The 23,741-nt window shown below is 41.3% G+C and overlaps 1 protein-coding gene across 2 annotated transcripts in view; it reads right to left on the bottom strand.

The window, feature by feature from the left end:
- adamtsl3.L (ADAMTS like 3 L homeolog) overlaps positions 1 to 23,066 on the bottom strand; it is a 262,968-nt gene extending 239,902 nt beyond the window's left edge. For both annotated transcript variants that reach the window (XM_018253141.2, XM_041586805.1), the window contains exons 1-2: positions 22,794 to 23,066; positions 14,573 to 14,671 (exon numbers count right to left, since the gene is read on the bottom strand). In XM_018253141.2, the coding sequence (XP_018108630.1) occupies positions 14,573 to 14,671 (99 nt within the window). In that variant the 5' untranslated portion in view covers positions 22,794 to 23,066. The remainder of the gene's footprint in view (positions 1 to 14,572; positions 14,672 to 22,793) is intronic.
- Between the last annotated feature and the right edge of the window lie 675 nt (positions 23,067 to 23,741).

The following is a 23,741-nucleotide window of genomic DNA, read 5'->3' as shown; positions in this document are numbered from 1 at the left end:
GTGGTTCACATTTTAACATGTCTGGTGTACATTATTTATTGAGTGTCATCATTTTTGTGAATTAACAAAAGTAACGGTAGCAATTACCTGAACCTGAGCAAAGTGTATGGGTACTTATTCTTATAACATTTGTATATAAATGTGATAATGAGTGGGGACTTTTTTCCAGGCTAATGTCACACTAGGCATTTTCTCAACTGGCAATTGTATCCCATGTGCAGAGTGATATGCAGATGCCATTCATGTCACTTATTATGAACATAGGTTGGCATTGGCCAGTACTCGCATCTTTTCATGTGACATTAAGGTAAAGGCAAGCTGCTATCACTCATAACTAATCGTTTTACTGCTTTTTACTGCAACATTTGGTTTAGGACATTTTCCATGACCTGCCATATTATTAAAAGCCTTTATGTTAAGTTCATTTTTATAGGTGAATAAACTACTCATTCTGTACTGCGGACATGTCAACTCTCAAATTTGTCAGGGGTCACCTGGTTTAGGCCCTAGTAACCCACCATAACAGCCCCATAATGTGTACCACAATTTTAATCTCTACAAATGAATTGCTCAAAATCCACCCTGAAATAATCTCAGTGGCAGACAGTGCTCAGCAAAGTTAGGAACGAGATTGGGGGGCATGGCCTGGGGCATAGGGGGGTGCCTTTGCCAAGATGCTCTCTAAAAACACTCATGGTGGGTATCTTTGAATACATAAATATACACTTGTACACACGTACACTATACAGACGTCTCTGCATATTTAACACATAAAGCATAGATCATATTACTTTATTATAAGCGTAAGTACTACAGCAATCTTATGAATACTTCATGCAAGGACTCCACCTGAGCACACTGACTAATCTCACTATAATGTTGGATGTCAGGTTTAAAGGGGAGGAACAGTGAAGCAATGTGCAAAAAAGAGAAGGTAGAGGTGCTATACGACAGCTGCTTAACAGAGAATTCCTTGCCAGTGGAGATAGATGGTCTGGTGCACCTGATAAAGACCATTTTATAGTGTAGAAAGAAGAACAGATGCTGACACCATTTGAATTTATGTTTTCACATGTTTTTCATATGGTATTGAAAAAGGCTGCAGATACAGTCAGTTGGTATTGGGTGAACTAAAAATGCCTGCATCTGTATTAAAAGAAAGGTTGTTCCAAATTGGAGTCTCTATTGCTGGCGGTGTCAGTTTCTGGACACAGATCTGAATCAAAAACAACCAGAGAACATTAGATATGCCCAATGAGGACAATTATCTGATAATATAGTTTGATTAGGTCATATTTAATAGAACAAAGATGTCTTACAAAGACCTAACAAAAGGACACTTGGATAATCCTGGGTGCCATAAAATAACTGGAGGGCCTCCAACAAACTTTGAATGGCCATAGGTTGCCCCCCCCCTCCAAATAAAACATAGCAGAAAATAAGTTGTTTATAAGTTATACATTTGTTTATATGAATACATGTAGTTTAATGTATTACTTAGCCAGTCTGCACCTTGCTTAGAATTTCTCCAGTCATGCTTTACAACCACAATTAAATCATAGAGACCGAACGTTTAAAGTTATCAGCTGCGTATAGTCTTTCATTACAGCTAAAGATATCAAGAGGCATTTTAAATGCATTGGCCTCTTACATGAATTAATGGCCTTGGCTGGTGGCTTGGATCATCACACATTTTGGCCAAAGTATGTCCTACTCCTGGAGCAGCAGAAGGGGTTAAAAAGTCACATGATTTGGTAGATTTTTCAGAAGCTGTGAAACAGAACACCTTTCTTTCTAAAAGAGTAGCAGAATTTGTTCTCATTGCGTGCACATCTTATTTTATCTACTTCCCCTGGGGAGGATTGGATAAGCTAAGGGAAAAAAAACACACACACACAAACCTCAGCATTTCTCCATTCCATTGGTGTGCATGGGGCTGCTAGAAGGATAGTGGAGCAAGCGTGATAAAGATTGCAGGTGAAGCTGAGAAGTGGCGTATTGCCAGAAGACATGCAATGCTAAATGAAAGCTGATTTTTATGGACATCATTATAATTCACCTGAGAATAACTAGACTAAAGAATGAAGAAATGTCATGGGCTACAGAAGGCTGCTGTATAGAGAGACAAGTTCATAAATTATCCCAACTCATCTTGCTTGAGGATCTGTTTGTTCACACTAAAGACTTCAGAGAGTATTTGGTTTGTCAGATATGAGTACTGAGTAAGAGATGCACATTTGAGGTTTCTAACATAATAAAAGAGGTAGGGGGCATCAGGCAATAATACTGTGGACAGACAGCCTGGGAGACAATGACAGCCTAGGCAAGACAAATGCTTAAATACATCTTAATTATCTTAAATCTTATCCTGACTAACCACCAATAGTGGAAATATGGTGCAAGAATCAAAGCCAATTCCAGGAACTGAGAGATCATAATACAAATATTAAAGGTCTAAAGCAGTATACATTTCCATAACAAATACCTGCACCTTGATCATACACCAGTACTTCTTAAGAGGGGTGTTCCAGTGCCCCATACTGCCTGAGATTACCTTCCTGATGCTTCCCCCACTAAGCCCACCACACTTATCTTTTCTGTATTCCAACTATATGGTTACAAAAATGTAATTTTGGCTGCTAAATTTAGAAGGGGTGGTATTTTGCTGCCCTAGCAAGCTGCTGCACACTGCTACCTATTGCAAGGATCACAACTGGTTGCAGGTGAGGAACTGGTCCTTTATTTCTCAAAGGACCTAGAATCAGCTTTCTGATCCATAATTGGTTTAGGAACGTTCATTTGACCTATTGTAATCACATGTTAATTAGTGTTAACTAATGTTAATGTAGGCAGAGTTATCATAGATAACCAAGATCACACATGGCAGTCAAGCATTTGTAAATAGTAACACTTTATTCTTCAGCTGGCATAAGAGGGGCATCCCATCCAATCACACACGTCCAATTGTTTCATACATTCAGCAAAACTGTTATGGTCCCAACAAGCAGACTTCCCCACACTCACAGGATCATTTTGCAGCATTACCTTTCATATCATGTCCTTGCAATCTGTGTAAAAATGTTTACATTTTTAGGGGAATCTTAGGGACCAGAACCAAGCAGCATGGGGTCTGTCTTGTTGCCTGATGCTGCAAAAGTATCCCACTTTCATCATGGCAGTTACAAATCATGGTGCCTAAATGGGGAGTTCTTATCCAAAAGTAGGCATTGTTTGGGGGAGTTTGGAAATGTCTAGAAAGCTCAATTGTACTTTGACAATGACATGGATCTACACCACTATCTGTATAGACTTTGAGAAATGTATCAGCTCTATAGAGACTTCCTTTTACAGTCCCATTTTGCTGGCACTGATGTCACTGATGTTGTGCCATACACCTTTAGAGTATTATAAGGCAATCATAATACAAAAGGAGAGGTGAGAAAAGTGTGGGGCACTGTGGTAGCCTGGGCAAACCTAAAACAGTAACACCATCACAGAAACTTGCTATAGCAAAGAAGCAACTGTTGTTTCCAAAAAACTCAGCACCACCTAATATAGAAGGGCCCAAATGAATCTTTTCACACCCAGCTGCCATTTGTCTGTCAGTTTATCTTCTGTTCTCTTAATGCCATTCACTCCCCCTACCACACTCAAATAAGGGTAATCTAGACCTGGCATATCCAATGGACGGTGGGGTCTTAATCCAAATGCCAACAGTAAACTCAATCCATTCCACCATGTACTTCCTGCACACTATTAAGAGTGCTTGCTTAATATATGTACATTTTGAAGATGCTTAGGGTACCTACTTATTCTTTCCGCCCATCATAGCTTATTTTGCTACTTGTGTCCTCTCAGCTAGCCATTACTGACATGGAAACACTAACGATGGTGCAAAGGAGGGAATCCGCATCCTTAATAAATACTTTGAGTGTGTCTCTTACAAACACTCCTGAATTAATTCGGCCGCATGTTCACATGCAGAAGTCAAACAACCTACTATTTTAACTCAGGCAGGCTTATGTACACCCAGATAGGATAGTGGGCACAATTTTCAAAAATAACTTCAGAATGATTGTTAATAGAATACACCTTTAAAAATAAATTCATGATGGTATTTCCTACTATGCTTAGATATATTAGAGCCGTGCAGATTGATTTCAGGACAGAACAACCAGCACTTTGTTGCAGAAGGTTAGCTTTAGCTCTCCAGACAAGTTCAATTAACAGAGTGAGCGGAGGCCTGTTATGGTTTCTCTGGTCTTTGAAATGACGTTTCCTACTACCTGGGACACGTTAGATAGAGATAACTTGTGCTTTACTCAGCTGCTGTCCTCAAACTATTTGCAGAATCCAGGAAAGTACTATTTGTGCTTTTTTTTGTGACTAACTTAGAAAGATTTACATTCCGTTGAGCTGAGTCCTTTCCCAAGTATTTCCTCTGTGGCACTGCTCATAGTACAGGAAAGAGGCCATCACATAAAATAGCGAGGGGTAACCCTAAGCCAGGGCTGTGCAACATGATCAATCCATTATCACCCTGTCACCACTTAAGTTTGTGTGCAATTATATTAAATGTTTTAAAAATTAAACAAAATTGAAACATCATTCACCATTCACCACTAATACATTCACCCCTTAAATAAATTTTTACTGTATTACAGACAAAAGTAGAAGTATCTTTTTTTTTTCATTAATTCATAACAATGGCATAACTAGCAGACCCCATGTTTGTGTTGGGGGCCCTTTAAGACACACCCTGCCTTTTGTGGTCCAATCTATGTCCATCTGGCATGGGATGGGCAGTAACACAACATGGAGGGATATATATACCCTTTGCGTGATGTTTAAATGTATTGCCTAGCCAGGCACAACAGAAGGACTGTCTGTGCTGGCTATTACCATACCATAATGTATCCTCTAGCCAGGCTTAAAGGTCCCTGGAGTATGCAGTGCAGATTTGGGCTCCAGTCCTTATGAAGAATATCAATGAGCTGGAGAGAGTGCCAAGAGGTGCAACTAAACTGCTAAAAAGAAATAGAAGATTGAAACTATGAGGATAGACTGTCAAGGTTGGGGTTGTTTTCTCTGAAAAAAAGGAGCTTGTTAGGGGACATGATTATTCTTTACATAACAGCTAGAACCCTACTTCCTGCTTTGCAGCTTTTTAACTCTTAGGGGGTATATTTATCAAAGAGCGCAGGTAGAGATCACCGCAGTCCACTAGAGTGAAATACCACCTCTCTCTCCATTCATTGCTACAGGATTTTTAAAAGTGTATTTATCAAATGGTGAAACCTTTGATAAATACACCTTTAAAAATCCCATAGAAATTAATGGAGAGAGGCGGTATTTCACTCTAGTGGACTGTGGTGATCTCTACCTGCGCTCTTTGACAAATATACCCCTTAAGCTGGCCATAGACGTAAAGATCCGATCGTACGAATCATCATACAATCGGACTTCCCCATCTCCCGACCTGCCACTAACCATGCCAATCAAATAAAGTAGAAAAGAACAGGTCAGCCGATGTTCTGCCCCTGACAGCAATCGTACAAAAGTTATGTCCGACAAAGCTGGTGGCAGTCTCCCACTGAAAATCATACGATTGGAGAGTTTGCGAGAGTTTGCGAGGAGTGGGGGGAAGGACCGCTCGCGAGGGGAGGGGGCTGGTATTTGACCCTCTGGCCTAGGGGCAGCCCAAAAAGAAATCCGGCCCTGCATGCAGGTCAGATTCAAAAGCATATGCCCCCCTCAAGTCAGTAATGGGTTACTGCTTGGTAACCAGTAAGAGCAATGCAAAGTTGGGTGCTGGCTATTATATTAGACATCCAGTCACTCCAGCCTTTCTAGATTACATTTTTTGCTAACTATATTGAAAAGATTTTTTACTTTGCTCGGCTCATCTATTTATGCGGTTTTTATTTTTACACATACCAATTTTAAGAGTATATGCAACCTAAGCTGTACAAGTCTTCAAAGCACAAAAATAAAACCTAACTATAGAAAATCTCTCTGTCCCTTTTCTCGTCTACTTGCTTGGTAGCTATTTGCATTAGAAATCATGATCTAGTTGACAAACACAGGGTGCTAGGGTGTGCTTGAATTGGGGTGAATTGGGGTGAAAAAGGTGACAAAACATCTCAATTGTCATTGCCCCATTTTCATGGAGGACCACATACGGTCAATCTTAACCACTTGGTTCTTAGCTAGTGTTGATGCTGATTTTATGTCAGAGTTGTTGTTAAGACACATAAGAGCAGCATAATGCTTCTGATGAGAATATATAAAGCCAAAAGGTTGGGTTTACACAGGACATTTATAATGAGCCCAGCACAAGCAGTGACCTTAACTCTTCTTTGTATGCAAGGACTGTGGGGTGCCCATTTTCACTCTAATTGGCTACAGCTTGGTTACCTACACATAGATGTAAAAGCGATAAGAAAATCTGCTAGAAATATAAACCTTTCCTCCGAAAAGCATTTATACACATGTGCACCCCATGCAAACAACTATTAGAGGATGCTGGGAGCCATGGGCTGGCAATTCCTGATTTAGTGTTTGGGAAACAGTCCAGGATGGAATACACAGAGAAAACAGCAGCCTTTCCTGTGAGTGAAATCAGAGTGCAGGAAATCAGAGCACTGGTAATCCAGCCCCAGTTCTCATCCTTACTGCTTTATCAGAACAGAAGCTGCTGGTATAAAAACACCTTTAAATGATCCATATGTGGCACATTCACATTTTCTTTCTCACAGGCACTAGAAATGTTTAAAAGGCAGAAAAAAATAATTGTTCCAGAAAAATAATAAATAAATAAAAACCCGCCAAACTGATTTTGCTATATGTTTCAGGGGGTGGGTTGGGAACTGTAGAATCGGCTGATAAGACATCATATTCCCATGCACAGAATAAAGAAAAAAAGTATATGATGATGATGTGCTAGCAAGGCAGAGGGAGCTATAGAATGGAAACTTCTGAGCCTGTAATAAATTTAAGTTCCGAAACAGATAGATGACATCAACAGATGTTATGAGAACTGACAACAAGTCTAAATGTAATCAATTGTTTGGCTGCCTTTGGTATGTAGGATTAAGGTTGGCAGGAGATGGTTGAGAGGTTATGGGTAATCAGCTTTTCTGTATGTGCACATACAATAAAATCTATCAAAAGTTATGTAACTGCACTGGATGAGGGACATTGGTGATTTAACCCTGTAATTAAGGCTGCTACCTGGCTGTTATTTTACCGGCCTGGACGGTAAAATTGATTGCTGATCGCAATGTTATTAATAGGGAAAAAAGATAAATATATAGGAAGGCAGGTATTTTTTTCCATAAAAGGTGGCAACCCTACCTGTAATAGCCCTCCAAATATTGCACTACAGTTCCTAGCACCCAGCAGTCTTCAGTTGGCCATGGGATTCTTGGAGCCAGTGTTGGACTGGCCCACCGGGATACCAGGAAAAGTCCCGGTGGGCCAAGGTGTCAGTGGGCCCTCATGCTGCTAAACATTTGGCTTATTTCATGGTCATTCCCTATTTCTATGAGAACAAAGAGGCTAAATAGATGGAAAAATAGAGTATAGTATGTAAAGAAAATAGACTAGGAGAATAGAGGTTGAGTGAGGAGAGGAAGAAAAATAGTACTGAGAGTGGGCCCCTGGTCTAAGTTTAATTTGTGGGCCCCTGGTCAAAGGTTTTTGGGTGGGCCGCTGGTGTCCCAGTCCGACACTACTTGGAGCTGCAATATGCCAGCAGTTGGAGGGTTACAGCCCCGTTCAGCTTTCCCATTACAAGGGTATTAGGACTCCATTTTCATGTCTTTTACACTGAAGCAAAAATTATTTTTTATTAACCTTTCTAAGAAAACATGTATGATTTGTAATACAGAAACCAATTTATCTGAGTCTCTTAGTTTTTCCCATCTAAAACTGCCTGCAAAATACTATGATTAACTCTGATACTTAGATGCACACTGAAGAACTGTTAGTAGCCCATAGCAACCAACCAGAATTTTGCTTCCACTCATTCATCTCAGGGCCGGATTTCCATAGTGAGCACCCCTAGGTCCGTTGTTGTCTGTCGCCCCCATCCTCTACCTTTTATTCACGCAAATTTTCATCATTGGGACCAGAGCAATGGGGATTGGTGCACGGGAAATTATAAAAAATATTTTATCTACCGTGAATCCCCAGCGTTTCTGAACCAATGTGGGTGTGGTTAGACAGCATGCCGCCCCTAAAGTCCTGCCACCAGGCCCGGACTGGCAATCTGTGGGTTCTGGCAAATGCCAGATATAAAGTGCCATAGACATTCAGTATTTATTGAGCTATTTGGGCCTCTGTGTGGGCTGATTGGGCCTCTGTGTACCTGAAATGCCAGGGCCTATTTTAATTCTCAGTCCGGACCTGCCTGCCACCCTAGGCCCGGGCCTTGGCACAAATCTGGGCCTGGCTGCTCTTGACAGTAAAGGTTACTCCAGTTGAGTTATGAGGAAAATGAGCACATTTGCACATCTGACCCTTAGGACAAGTACAAGGTAGCTCAGCAACTCTGCCTTGAAGCTTACAGAGACATTGTTCTGAGCAAGAAGCACCGAACTCTAGCAAATATTTATTTACATTTTGTTGTTTAGGCACAATAATGTGCTTTAATTTCAGATATCCAAAGAATATATATATATATGCATGTTATAAAGGGATGGGCTTGTTTAAGCAGTAGTACAGTTGTCTGTAAATAGTAATGTAACCAAACCCCGGTATGGACTGATTTTCATGTACTACTGCCTATTTCTATTTCTATCTTATTATAGATATTATTTTTATTCTTCTCTTTCTCTATTTCATTTCTTGTTCTGTTTTTAAGTCTATTTCTATCTGTTTGTTTGTTTGTTGTTGACATGTTTTTTTCCTTTGTGATTTAAAAGTAATAAATAAATACCTGTATGCCCTCCACACCTGTATATGAATGTGCCTGGAATCTGTACCCATACTGCCAGCTGGCAGTCCAACTGACACAATAGCGAGACAAAAAGTTGTCCCGCCTCCTGCCCCCTCATTTAGACATGCAGGTTAGTGTGTGCCAGCAGGTGCAGGGTGCTAAGGAAGCAGCACTATGCTCTGCACGTCACACTGGATTTTTAATTCGGCACATGGTTCAGGATACAGCAGATGCAAGTGTTTATTAAATGAGCTAAAGCATGCCTCTAATACTCACTTGCATTTTTCAGGTTTTGTAAATGTCCCTGAGTGAACCACAGTAACCCATATCTCACATATTGTCTGTATATGACATTGAACTTCTGCTTATTTTACCCACAAACTGTCTGTTTATGCTTCTGCCCCACTGTGACATATTTCCTATTCAACGACTGTTTCTATATGCCTGTAATTTTATGTAACCCATATTCCAGTCACAGATTGCCTGTGAGTATGCCTGTGATCTGCTATAAACTATAAGTTATAATAAACCTTCAACCTGCAATAACCAATATGCAAGTGGCAGACAGTCTGTATATGCTTCTGATTCATTTTAACCCTTATCCCACTTGCAGACTGTCTGTGAGCCTCTATCAGGGGAATGTAATAAAAGTCGGTAACAGAATTTTTTTATTTTTAAAAGTTATGCCTTTGCGCAAACAAATTTTGCTTTGCACGAATTTAGTATAGCTTTTGCAAACCTGGAAACTGTTTAGCGACCACTTCCGACAGTGGAAGACCATTTGTGAATTTTATAGTTTGCGCCAATGTGCAGTAAATGTAATAAAACTTCTTACTGAAAAAGTTATGTTTGCTCCAAAAGATTACGACACCTTGAAGCACTTAAAATTCGCAATGCGCAATTAAAATTCGCAATGCAATAACAGTTTAAGGAACAATATTACATTGCAAGATGTGGATTTTTATTCTTATTGCTCCGAATTGTTTTTCTCTTTGTGACTTTAATTACATTCCCCCGTATAAGCCATATCTCACCCACTAACTATCTGTATTTGCTTGTGACCCACTGTAACCCATATCATTGTCACAGACTGTCCATATATGTGCCTGTGACTGTCTGTAATAGAGTCCTGCAGCGGGTTGAGTCCTGCAGCGGGTCAAGTACCCGCGGGTTACTCGCAAAAACCTGCGGTACCCTGCGGGTTGCGGGTAGACGTTGGGGATGCGGGTATAGACACAGGTCGGATGTTCTGCAGGGTTGCGAGTCTTCTCAATAGCGGGTTTTACTCTTTTTTTCTGATAATGCCTACTTCCGATGATGTCACTTCCTGTTTACAATGACAGCCCTTCCTGTTTTACTTCTTTTTTTCTGATCACACCTACTTCCGATGATGTCATTTCCGGTTTACAATGACAGCACCTCCTGATTCTTGATGGTCTGCGGGTTGCGGGTCCGGGTTGCGGATAAGGTACTTGCGGGTCCAATAGTGGTAGTGGATCCAAGTGGGTAAGAATGCAGGTTGCTGGTCCGGGTTGCGGATTGCAGGTACGAGTCGGGTATGGTTCCAAAAAATGGACCCACGCTGGACTCTAGTCTGTAACCTTTATACCAGCCATGGACTGTCTGTATATGCATGTGACCCACTATAACCCATATATTTGTCCAATGTTGAATATGTGAGTGCATATAAAGTGGGCAACATCATGGGCAGGTGCAGGTAGCATAGGGCAGATCAGTGGAAGATCCATAACAAGTTCAGTGAAAGACATCACAGATGAACACACTCACAAATCAGCAGCTTTTGTCTGATTTATCGGTATCAGTTTAACCAGAATGTTTCCCTTCAAATGAGGTCTCCACCAAAATACTGAATTATGATGCAAACATCACACTTCATTTTACAAAATAAGAAAAATATCAATTATAGTATGGGTTGTTCACCTTCCATAACATTAGTTCAGTTGGTTTCAGATACTTTGTTTGTGACCATTTTTTTTTTTTAAAGTTGGACCTTTGAACTCCTGAGTTTCTTTGAAAGCAGTTGTAATAACAGGAGTACTGAGCTGCCAGACACATTTAACTTTTATTTTAAAAAAAACTTTGAAAAATTATAAAATAAATAAATAATGGGGAAAAAAACTCTTTATTTCTGGTGGACAATCTCAAAAAAAAAAAAAAAAAAAAAATAAGAGTTTGGAAGGTGAACAACCCCTTTAACAAGAATACTCCATCACATATTGTTTTTACTACTTGAATCATGGTGTCACATTGAAACATTCATTTTTTAGGATCTTCCAGCATACACATAAATACTGTAGGATAATGCCCCTGTTGAGGAACAAGACCATTCGTCTCAAGAGCTGACAATCCTGTTCAGGCTAAACATGTTCTGGTGCTCATCCTTAAGAAACATTCTTTGGATCCATAGTTGCTCTTCAAAAAACAAGACGTTAATTTTTCCCCTCCTACCTTAAGTTCTTTGCCCAGCACCAAAGTTTCTGCTCAACCCAGTGCCCCCCCATGGATTATACCTTTAGTTTTCTTTAACTATAAAGCCTACTCATGTAGTAAAGCAGAGGAAAAGTTCTATAACCCCTTCACATGGGACCTTTCTGTGAAAATGTGCTAAAAAGGGGTTTAATACTTTACTTGGCAAAATCTAAAAGTCAATGTGAAGTCCAGGGTGCTGTTTTACAACTCTGAAAAATTAGCCATGTACAGAAATGGCAACTGCTGCTTGTCTGGGGTTAAATAAGGACCAAAGTTAGGAGCCTAATAAGAAGCTTAAAAAAGGGACCAACACAGAGGACATGGACATTCCTACATACTTCTGCAAGTGTTTTCATAGCTGGCACAAGCTGTAAGCAATACACTCATTATTCACGTATTACAGGATTTTTCTGTGTAAAGATAACTATAATAAGTACAGTAGATGCTTCAATATTATATTGAAACAGTATAGGAAGTACTGAACCCTGCAGGACATTGATATGGTGATGAAATACAGCCATAGGGTTTCACTCCTGAAAGGGGTTAAACAGTAACCTGAGCAGATGTGATTGGGAGCAGGTGCACACAAGCAATTTAACAACTTTCACTTGTACAAAGCCGGTGTCGTCACTGTATTTCTCTTTTTAACGTTGTATGCCCTCTCATTAGCCCCGGCGCTTCAGTTTCATACCGCCTGCAATTTCAATTTATGACATCATATCTGGACCCTGAGCAAGACGGCAGGTTATCCTGGGGCTCCGCTGAGCTCAAGTCTCCAACCAACCAGAAAGTCTGCACTTTTACCAGTGTTCAAAGCAAATGATGTCAGAAAGGGAAGCTTGGACTCAGACAGTCAACAATCGAGGGGGAGGAGAATGGATTGGAAAAGTCAAAACAAAAGTCTACGATTAAGTCTACACAATGGCCTTCCCCTTTATAAAATGGCTAGGAGGAGGTATTTTTCCAGTTCACATTACATATTGCACTGCTGGACACTCCAGAAGAAATGAATCTCCCCCCTCCTGAATGCCACCATGCTCTCAAGAACAGGTTCATTGCAATTTCATGGTTAATAATGGTTGCTCAGAACAAGAAATCTGGTATAGGTTAATAGCAATGTGTGTCTGTGGCCACTGTGTGCTGTAACTTTTGCAGGAGTCTAGAGATGCCAAACAGCAGTGCGTACCAGCTGCCGCAAATAAGGCCAAATAGTGAACCCAATAGGAACACTCCTATTGAATGTTGAAATTTGTCACAAAAATGTGTCGCATTTAGCTTTAAAGGGGTGGTTCACTTTTCAGTTAACTTTTAGATTGGTCAATTCTAAGCAACGTTTCAACTGGTCTTCGTTATTTTTTATAGTTTTTCATTTATTTGACTTCTTCTTCGGACCCTTTCCAGGTTTCAAATGGGGGTCACTGACCCCATCTAAAAACAAATGCTCTGTAATGCCATTCAATAATTGTTAGTGCTACTTTTTATTATTTATCTTTCTATTCAGGCCCTCTGCTAGTCATATTCCAGTCTCTTATTCAAATTAATATATGGTTGCTAAGATATTTGGGACCATTGCAACCAAATTGCTGAAATTGCAAACTGGAGAGCTGATGAATAAAAAGCTAAATAACTCAAAAAAACACAAGTAATAAAAAATTAAAACTGATTGCAATTTGTCTCAGAATATCACTCTCTACATCATACTAAACGTTAACGCAAAGATGAACAGTCCCTTTAAAGTCTTGTATTTTCTTTTTATCTATTATAGTAACTAGCAGATATTTCTTTTTAGGGCAATGGCACGAGTGGTGAATTTGGGGGCTTTCAGTGCTGCATTGCTGAGCCCAACATCACCCCCATTGACTTGCATGTGAATCACCAGCTTGTGCCAGTGCTTGATAGGCCTTGAACCATGGCAGTAAAAGTCAGACAGGGCCAGCGGGACAAAAACCCAGTGGGCCCCGGCCCAGACCCGTTCCTTGCGTGAAACCTTTTCTTCTGCTTCTAACCTCCCTCCCTGTCCCCTAGTGAATCAGCAAGAGGAAAAATGTAGGCGCTGGGGCTGGAGGGGGTTGTGGCTCAGCAGGGGGGCCGGGATGGGACTTTGCGTCTGAGGCAAGGGCCCCGGGCCCCTCAGTCCGACGCTGATGGCAGCTATCATTTGACAAGCACTAACTGATCCACTAGCAAGCAATTCACATGGGGACAGTTAGTTAAATAACATTGGGCTCAAAGCAAACAAATTCACATCCTGTGCCACTGCAAACAAATACAGGGAAAACAAAAGTGCTGTCATCAGCTTTGAAAAAGGAACTGAAATGTTCTGAAAGCTTACTGTGATTATCATCATCGCTAGCCAATAAAGGTATCACCTTTATACCACATTTATTATACTTCGTATTAGAAGTTTCAACTGGCTAACACTGTACAAAAATCTCTACAGGCTGTGCAGGGGGATTCATTGGTTATTTTTAATACAGAGTTAGCTTTGGTTGTAATACCTGCTTCATACAAGTATATACCCAGCTGAGTCTCTTTTTGAGTGTCTTTATTATACAAATTATGTCATGGCCCCCTCTGGCTTGCACCAAATGGGTTCTCCCAGAGTGAGAGGACTGTATTTAAATGATCTCCCTTTCAGAAGCCATGGTATAAGACATTTTCAATGCAAAGAATAAAAAGGCCAAGCATAAAATTAGCTTTGTCTATAATTACAGCTGCAGACTCCTAATGTGGGCAGAGGCTGTGCATTTTGGCTGTTACTTCAGTCTGAAGGACAGCAATGAAATTGCCACACAAAGATATGGCAAGGGACTGTGTCTATTGGCTCCTGTAGCTTATATTTTCTGGAAAGCTAAAGAATAATGTCCCTGTTACAGAAGAGTAGAACAACACTCCTAAATTTAATTTAACGTTGCGGCATTCTAAATTTAAACATGGGGACGTCAAAGTCTGGGTTTATCCAGCTGTAATGAACATAAACTCCCAATTTCCTCAGCAAATGAAACAATGGATGAATATGGTGGGAGCTGTAGTTCGAAACATTTTGGATTCCTCTAACAATTCAAGTTATGTGAAGTCACACAATACTTTGAAACAGTTGCCTGTAAATGAAATACTGATGTGAACAAGAATATAACTTACCAGGCTACCAGGGAACTTTATTGCTACTGATATGATTGCCCACAGTGCCAACATGCTAGGCATTCTGGTCTTCCTGTACTGGGCTGAAGCAAATTCCATCTAGAAGAAAGAGACAGCGATTGTTCAGTGAATCCCTTCTTTTGCCTCCTCATTTTACACAGGCTAAAACTGCAAAGATTAGAAGAATGATGAATGCAAATCTTTGATCTGAGTTCAGCATCTTGCACCATATATACTAAAAGCAGCACTACACCCATAGGAGTAAATGATAGGGGGCACAAAATCATGCACAGTATTTGTATCAGGCATTAGTAAATCTTAACATTTAGGTTTATGCCACAATCAACAGAACCTTTGCCAGAGGAAAACACCCTTCTCCACCTAATACTGTCCTTTCTGCTTGCCATACACTTTAATAGTAACCACCTGTTCCTGCAGATTTTGGCTTGAATGTTCTCAAGTGTACACTTTTCAGGTCAAATGTGTCCCATTTACGAAGCACAAGTGCCAATAAAGTAGTGAGGAGGTAGCAAGGACACTGATGGGTGGTCACAGGCAGTTCACAACTCATTGTGACATTGGTGTTACCCTTGCTACCAGCATGGAACAGTCACGCTGAGAATGCAGGAGGTAACATTACAGCAAGTCAGATTATTTCTGCACAGCTAAATACAAAGTCAGGGGCGTAACTACAGAGGAAGCAGACCCTGCGGCTGCAGGGGGCCCAGGAGGTATAGGGGGCCCCATGAGGCTCAAATTCATGTACAATTTCAATACATTTTGGTAAAACAGGACAACCTCTGGATATGTTTGGGGCCCTAAAATTATTTTGCTGTGGGGCCCAGTAACATCTAGTTACGCCACTGTACAAAGTTACCTGTAAGCTTCTGTAGTCACACTTACACAGCCCCAACTCCATGAGTCCCATGTGAAACCATATTATGGCGCCCATGATATGCGGGCCTTCTGAATACAGCATACCAACAGTAGCAGGCAAAATAAAACATATTTACACTATTGCGTCCATGCTCAGGGTTCAAAAACCAGGCTCTATGTGTGAGGCATTGAGAGGGTCGCACTGGGGTAGAAATACCAGCCTGTGCTGGAACATTGGATTCCTGCTACTGGATACAAAAGACAACCAAAGACATTAACCCATCTGAGAGGTCAATTCTTAGGTTCTACACACTCCCAGTTACTAAGGGACAGGCAGGCAGAGATGCACACTAATGGGAGACAGATTTAAAAAAAGCATTAATGACATTCTGGGAAGCTTTTTATCCACCGTCCTCATATATCCAAAAGCAGATCAAGTTATGGGATACCAACCAGACACAGATGAGTCTACAAAGTAACATGGTTAGAATACATTTGGTCGGATATCCCGCACTCTCCAGGGATGGTTTCCTTGTGAGATCTGCACAGATAAAGTTCGTCAGGGTATTCTGTGTAATCTGAGCAAAGGAAATAGCCCTCTGCACTAAGGGCAGGGAAGACGAGGGAGAGAAATAGAATGAGACATTTCAGAAAGGAAAAGTAAATAAGGTTATCCAACACACTGAAATATGCAGGGTGTTACTCAATAGCAAAATGCTGAAATGTTTGAACTCAATCAGGTATGTTTCCTAAACTGGCTAGTGTCACACACACACATGCAAGTTTAGAAAAAGTAAATATTATAAGCCATCTAGCCATGAGAAATGAGCCTGGCACTACCTAGATAAAAGCCAGTTTCAAGACAGAAGTGACACACACATGCATATGTGCTGCCAGTAACACACATGCAAGCAAAGCAGCAGTGGTCTGCACATGCACAATTGCAGTGGTCTGCATTGCCCTAATGCACATCTTTGAAGCAGCCTGCATCCCTGTAGCACTTTCAATTTCAGTGAAATGCATCACTATAGTTAGCACACACACAACTGCTTTAGCCTGCATCCCTCTAATGCATATGCACAGTTGCAGTGACCTGTGGTTTACAAAACCAACCCTACCCACACTTCTGCTTAGGATAGAGTCACATGGGGGCTATTTTTTAATCATGACATTTCCAGTGTATGTCAGTACAGCTGGAACAAATGCTCTAATCTACAACTATATCAGAGAGCTCTCAAGAGCACACAGAATAGTGTGTATTGACTTGCTTAGAGGCCGACTGCATTTTCAAATAGTTTGTCTGGGCTCATTTTATCTTGTACTTTAATACTAACATTGCAGTATGACTTTAAAGGGATTGTTCATTTTTGAGTTAACTTTTAGTATGATGTAGAGAGGGCAATTTGTAATTGGTTTAAATTGTTTATTATTTGTGAATTTTGAGTTATTTAGCTTTTATTCAGCAGCTCTCCAGTTTGCAATTTCAGGCATCTGGTTGCTAGGGTCCCAATCACCCTAGCAAGCATGCACTGGTTGAATAAGAGACTGGAATATGAATAAGAGAGGCCTGAATGGAAAGATATGTTATAAAAAATAGCAATAACAATAAATGTGTAGCTTTACAGAGAATTTGTTTTTAGATGGGGTTAGTGACCCCGTTTGAAAGCTGGAAAGAGTCAGAAGAAGAAGGCAAATAATGCAAAAACTATACAAAATAAATAATGAAGACCAAATTAAAAGTTGCTTAGAACTGGTCATTCTATAACATATTAAAAGTTAACTTGAAGTGAACCACTCCTTTAATATACAGTAAACGACTTCAGAGAGTGAGAGTTAGTAGGTTAAGTAGCCGAGCAGTTGAGGCCCCAATGAGGATAAAGAGGGACGTGGTGGTACCTTGCCCAGCTAGGGACCCAGTGGAAAAGTCATCTAGTGTCTTGAATGCAAGGCTGACCCCTGTGCTAAATTCTGTTACAGACATAGCGTCCCTGACTTGATACAGTATATATATATATATATATATATATATATATATATATCCTGTAAATTATATCATTATAAACGGTGAGTTCTGATGTCATTACTGTCCCACGACTCACTGAAACTTGTGTATTATAATAAATAAAGTACCCACAGTTGCAAAATATGAGGATATTAGAAGTTACCTCGGAGTTCCATGACCTATATAAAAACACTCGGCCTTCGGCCTCGTGTTTTTATATGATCATGAAACTCCGAGCTAACTTATAATATCCTTATATTTTACAAGAGGGGGTACTTTATTCACTACCGGTATATATATATTTTTTTTTTTTTTACTTGATGATATTGTAAGTTGCACTCAATATCACCTGCAAAGTTTAAATGATACTGGCCCTTCATTTTACACCAGAGTCATTATGGAAAAAAGGCAATAAAGCCCTGAAATCTGGCAGCGTGGGATCACGAGGGGAAGAGATGATAGCCACACAGTCTAGACAATCGAAATAAAAACATATGAGTCTAGTGACCTTTTTGCATTAAGTGGAAGTGTTTGTAAAATTGTTATCAAATCCTCTAATCAATATAGCCAGGAAAGGAGAGAATCTTTTGGGATTAATAAGTTATTAGATAGAGAATCATGTAGAATACTGGATGGAACAAAGTGCAAGAATAAAAGCAACTGGTATTATTTCCTAGTCAGAGAAAAAACATCTGTTTTATCAAAACTGAAGCACATAAAACCGATTATTTATCAAAGGTCGAATTTTAAAGTTTTATATACCTCTTATGAATTCACAACCTGAATGACTTCTATTTTTAAAAAAAACTCAAATGTGAAAAACTCGAATCAGCAAATTCGGGATTAACATGCCAAAAACTCGACTTGATCGAGTTTTTGGCGGAAAAAAACTCAAAAAGCTTGAATTGATCAAGTTTCGGGCAAAACCTTCCAAAATGAACTCAAACATCATGAAGGCTATTAACATCTAAAAATGGTTCAAGGGACCACTGACTCCTACATGATCTTGACAGGTGTCAGGTGGTTTGTTTTTCACATTCGAGCTATTTCCAGGGTTGGGGTATAATCTTGAAAAACTTTATTTTTGTTTTTAACCAGAAAATGTGTACAGAGTGAAGCTCATATGGCAAAGACTTGTGTGATCACCACAGCTACCCTTATCAAGCGGTCAAGGGAGACTGAGAAACACGTCGGATTTTGGTGCGGTGTGATTTATTTACCCATTGCAGACTCAACTGGAGAAGCCTTCCTGTTCCTAGAGAAGTCGGGATTTTTACTTTGCTTTGGGTACTACGTGCTTCACAATCTGCCTATCACAATTGTCGCTCGTCAAAATTATTCGGACTCCCGTTTACTTTAATGCAGTTAAACAAAAGAGTCGGTGTCAAAATTGTCGTGTGTCAAAATTATTTGGACACCCATTGACTGTAATGCATTTGCACAAAAGAGTCACGCAGATAAAAATTGTCGGTCACATCAAAATTGTTGCGCATCACATTCGTGAATGTTTCGGAGAAGCAAAACTGAGATCTGAAAAGGCTCTGGCATTTCAAGTACACAGAGGCCCAATCAGCCTGCCACAGGCCCAAAATATAGTGAATGACTATGGCAGGGTCAGACTGGGCCCCTCATGGGCCCTGCAAGCCATGAATCCCTCCCTGCATGAAGCCATTGCCGCTGCCTCCAACTTCCCTACCTGGCCCCTTTGTGGCTATGAGAAGAATAAGGTACACGCAGGAGGGCCGGAGGTGGGTTGTGGCTCGGGTGGGGGCACGGAGGGGGTTTTGTGGCTGAGGCAAGGGGGCCCCTAAAGCAGCAGGTCCCCCAGTCCGACACTGGTCTATAGCATCTTACCACCGTCTCTCTGCCATTTTCCAGAATCTACAGATTGTATGTGAGCATGTGACTGGCTGCTGAACATATGAGTGGATTTACATTCATTGTCACATTAAACCACTTTTACCATGAGACAACATGCATTCCAAGCCAATAAGCACCACACCCCAAATATAAAGAAAAATCACCAGTCCACAGTTGCATCATTTGTATTCGTCATTTCCAGCAATGCAATTTTTGCAGGTTTATTAGCATGGACTTCACTGGGTGCAAGTTAGTTGCCTATGTAGGTGCAACATCCAAAGAGAGCTCTGAAACTAACCAATCTTCAAGACAGTTGTTAATTCCAGAGCCCTCTTATGTGTTAGTTGTAGTCTGCATAAGCCACAGCCAGATCTGTCCCTATCCTGTACCTTTATTTGCAAAACCGTCCTGCAAAAAAACATGATGACAGAGATCATTATGGAAACACTTTCTAGTTAAACAATCCGATTCCATGCACCTGCAATAAGCACCTTACACAATTCCAAGGGACACTATAACTCGGCTGTGTGTTTTTACTCCACACTAACAGGCAGACCAAAGCAACATTATTCATGAACAAGGCACCAATTAATTCACACCAATTTGGAACTAAACTTATCAATAGTCCTCATTTCTACTGCTTCCAGGTGTATTTAAATATAGTATAGTATTTACCAATGTTTTCTATTGTGTCACTGCTGTATACAGGAAGATCCATAAATCTTTGAAGTGGCAGTACAATGGGTGTGCAAGACAACAGTGATGACATTAGTGCATAGCGGATGCAACGAATAAGAAGGATAGTGAAAGATTTCAAAAGTATTCCCAAACTGCTGCACACAAGGCTTATTAAAGGGTAAAAATATCCCTCTCCACCTAAGTAAAGAAAAAGGCATTTCCTTACACGTACTGCAGCGGCACAAGCATTTCTAGCTGACACTGTTATTTCTGGGGCAAAGCAACATAGTGAGGAAAAGCCAAAGAACTATGCTAAGGGCTCTTACTCACTGGCGTTTTGACCTGCGCTCCCCTGCGTTCCGTTTTTTGGCGTTCAGCCACAGGGGAGCGCAGGAATAGACGCAAGACATTATTTCAAATGGGGCTGTACTCACTCAGGCGCGTGTAGGCGCCGAACGCAGGTTCAGACGCAACATGCTGCATTTTTCCTGCGTTCCGCGCCTACACGCGCCTGAGTGAGTACAGCCCCATTTGAAATAATGAATTGCGTCTATTCCTGCGCTCCCCTGCGGCTGAACGCCAAAAAACGGAACGCAGGGGAGCGCAGGTCAAAACGCCAGTGAGTAAGAGCCCTAATGGAGCTGGATCAGGGATGTACAACCTATTAGCTTCCAGCTGTTACACTACTAATCAAGCTTGTGGTGAGACAAGAATACTGCAGCATTACAACTCCCTGCACTCACAGACATCTAAAGCATGGGCAACACTGGTTGGTCAGTCCAGAGCTAAAATTGACAAATAGCGATCATTTATGACATCACATTTAGCAATTAGCTATAGCGATATCATGACTTTAGACATTTTTATCCCTAATGAGGTCATCACTTGGAATGCAGACATTTCTCTCTCTCTCTCTCTCTCTCTCTTGCTCTCATCTGCTTGTGAAGAGTGTATATCTGGTGATAGCACTTCGCTGACATCATATCATGTACAGAGTTGTACCCTCATACTAGAAAAATCACTTTGTCGAAACACAGTAACTGAGATACCCTTCAGACTTATTTAGCCCCTACAGTCCTCATATTTACCATTTGCATTCAGTGTTAAATGAGCACATATGTCCTTCCTCTACCCCTTTCATAGTAGTGATAATCTTGCTTCCCCATAATGTATTAACCCTCTTTTCAAATGTGTCTCACGCTTTCCTAATGCAACATCTCAGCAACCTTTTCAAACACAACAGATCTAACCAGTGCACTTATCCACAAGGATTGGGCATAAGTTCTGACCAGGACTCTATCCACAAGGAGTCAGTTCTGACCATGGCACTTTCTACAAGGAGTCAGTTCTGTCCAGGGCTCTATCCAAAAGGAGTCAGTTCTGACCATGGCACTTTCTACAAGGAGTCAGTTCTGACCAGGGCACTTTCTATAAGGCGTCAGTTCTGACCTGGGCACTTTCTATAAGGAGTCAGTTCTGACCAGGGCACTTTCTACAAGGAGTCAGTTCTGACCAGGGCACTTTCTACAAGGAGTCAGTTCTGACAGGGCACTTTCTACAAGGAGTAAGTTCTGACCAGGGCACTTTCTACAAGGAGTCAGTCCTGACCAGGGCACTATCCTCAAGGAGTCAGTTCTGACCAGGGCACTATCCACAAGGAGTCAGTTCTGACCAGGGCACTATCCACAAGGGGTAATTTCTGACCAGGGCACTTTCCCCAAGGAGTTAGTTCTGACCAGGGCACTTTCTATAAGGAGTCAGTTCTGACCAGGGCACTTTCTACAAGGAGTCAGTCCTGACCAGGGCAGTTTCTACAAGGAGTCAGTTCTGACCAGGGCACTTTCTACAAGGAGTCAGTTCTGACAGGGCACTTTCTACAAGGAGTCAGTTCTGACAGGGCACTTTCTACAAGGGGTCAGTTCTGACAGGGCACTTTCTACAAGGAGTCAGTTCTGACCAGGGCACTTTCTACAAGGAGTCAGTTCTGACCAGGGCACTTTCTACAAGGAGTCAGTTCTGACAGGGCACTATCCACAAGGAGTCAGTTCTGACCAGGGCACTTTCTACAAGGAGTCAGTCCTGACCAGGGCACTATCTACTAGGAGTCAGTTCTGACCATGGCACTTTCTACAAGGAGTCAGTTCTGACCAGAGCTCTTTCCACAAGGAGTCAGTTCTGATCGCCATCTGCAAAGAATTTCTGCCCAGAACTTGCATGGGTTTCTGTCACCGCTCTAAATATACAGGCAGGTTAACTGGCTCTTGATATGCATGACTCTAGTGTGTGTGCATGGCAGATATGTTAAAGTGTAAGCTCTACAGGTGGAGATTTAGTTTTGAATGTTGACTAGTAATAGCCATAATGTGCTATAGAAATAAAGGTTTATAACAGTAACTGGAGTTGCTGATGGGGGAATGCATTGTGCCTTGGCATTCCAGCTTGGGCTGTCAGGTGACAATTGAAGTGTGAGGCAACCACAAATGATGACTTGTCACCAGCAGGGCTGAAATAAAGGCACAGAGCTGCTGAACTTTCCAGCATTCACTGCACAGGGGTGGAAAATGTATCAGGGGCACTGTCTGCCTTAACCCATTCCCTCCCACAGGAAAGTGTTGCTAACAGACTCACAAGGCAAGATCTTAGACAAGTAGAACTATACACATCAGCACTTGATACAAATACAATAAAAGGATAAGCTGGGAAATGGGTAAGTTCTACTCTCCATTCAGAGGAAGTTAAGAAGCCTGTAAAAAAAAATAGAAAATGCCTTAAAAAAGTCACAGTTTCTTCTTCCATAAAACTGACCTTGTGTGAGAATGAGCCCCAATTCCAGCCGCAGATCTCTATTCTGTAAGGAGGGTCACTGGCCAATGCTCAATGCGCAGCAAGTAGGGCTGATACAGCAGATGCCCTCAGCTATTCATGGTCTCTCCCGCGGGGTCTGGCTGCACACACAGGGCATCATCCCGAGGAGAGAATCAGCTGGGAAGCGCAGAGGGAAAGTCTCCTACTTTCAGCAGCTCCCTGCCGCACCAGTCAAACGGCTGCATGCAAATGCAACAGGTCTGCTGCCGGTGACTGAGGGAGCTGCTACTGCTGCGGGCTGACTTATTCTAGCGCCACCTACTGGGCGTCGGAGGGAACGGCAAGGAGGCGCTGTATTAAATGCTCCCTGTGGAAAAGCAGCTGCGGCAGCAGACAGACATGCTCCTGAAATACAGTAGCACAAGCCAAAATAAAAAGGCAGGGTTCCTGCTAGCTCTTACACTTTAAGAGGCCCCGGGGCAACCTGATCTAAAGGATTTCCATCGCAGCTTCTTTAAAACGTTAACCATTCATTGACTGAAGGGGATTTTAACTCACTGAAAAGAGAAGTCAAAAAAGAACATGTAGTTACTAACCCCAACGAGTGAAAAATGATTGGAGATCCAAATGAACATCACAGATTTCCTTACATTCCACTCTTTGCTTACATTTTAATGTCATTTTACAGTATAAAGGCTTAATAGTATTAAAGGGGAAATTCCCCTTTGTTTAAGTTTTGTATGTTATAGATTGGTCTATAATTCTTTTCAGTTGGTCTTTGTTTTTTAGGGTTGATTTATATCTAGGTCCTCTACATCTTCCATTCTGACTTCCCAGCTGCTTAGGTTCAGATATGATGGAAGGCCACCAAGACCTGGGCCTAGGGTAGTATAATATTAGGAGTGGCGAGGGCAGGCCTCTGGAGCTGGACTGGGTGGTCAGGAGATT

This window comes from Xenopus laevis, chromosome 3L, assembly GCF_017654675.1.
Source record: "Xenopus laevis strain J_2021 chromosome 3L, Xenopus_laevis_v10.1, whole genome shotgun sequence".
NCBI classification, from domain to species: domain Eukaryota; kingdom Metazoa; phylum Chordata; class Amphibia; order Anura; family Pipidae; genus Xenopus; species Xenopus laevis.
This window is presented reverse-complemented; position numbering and strand designations above follow the sequence as displayed.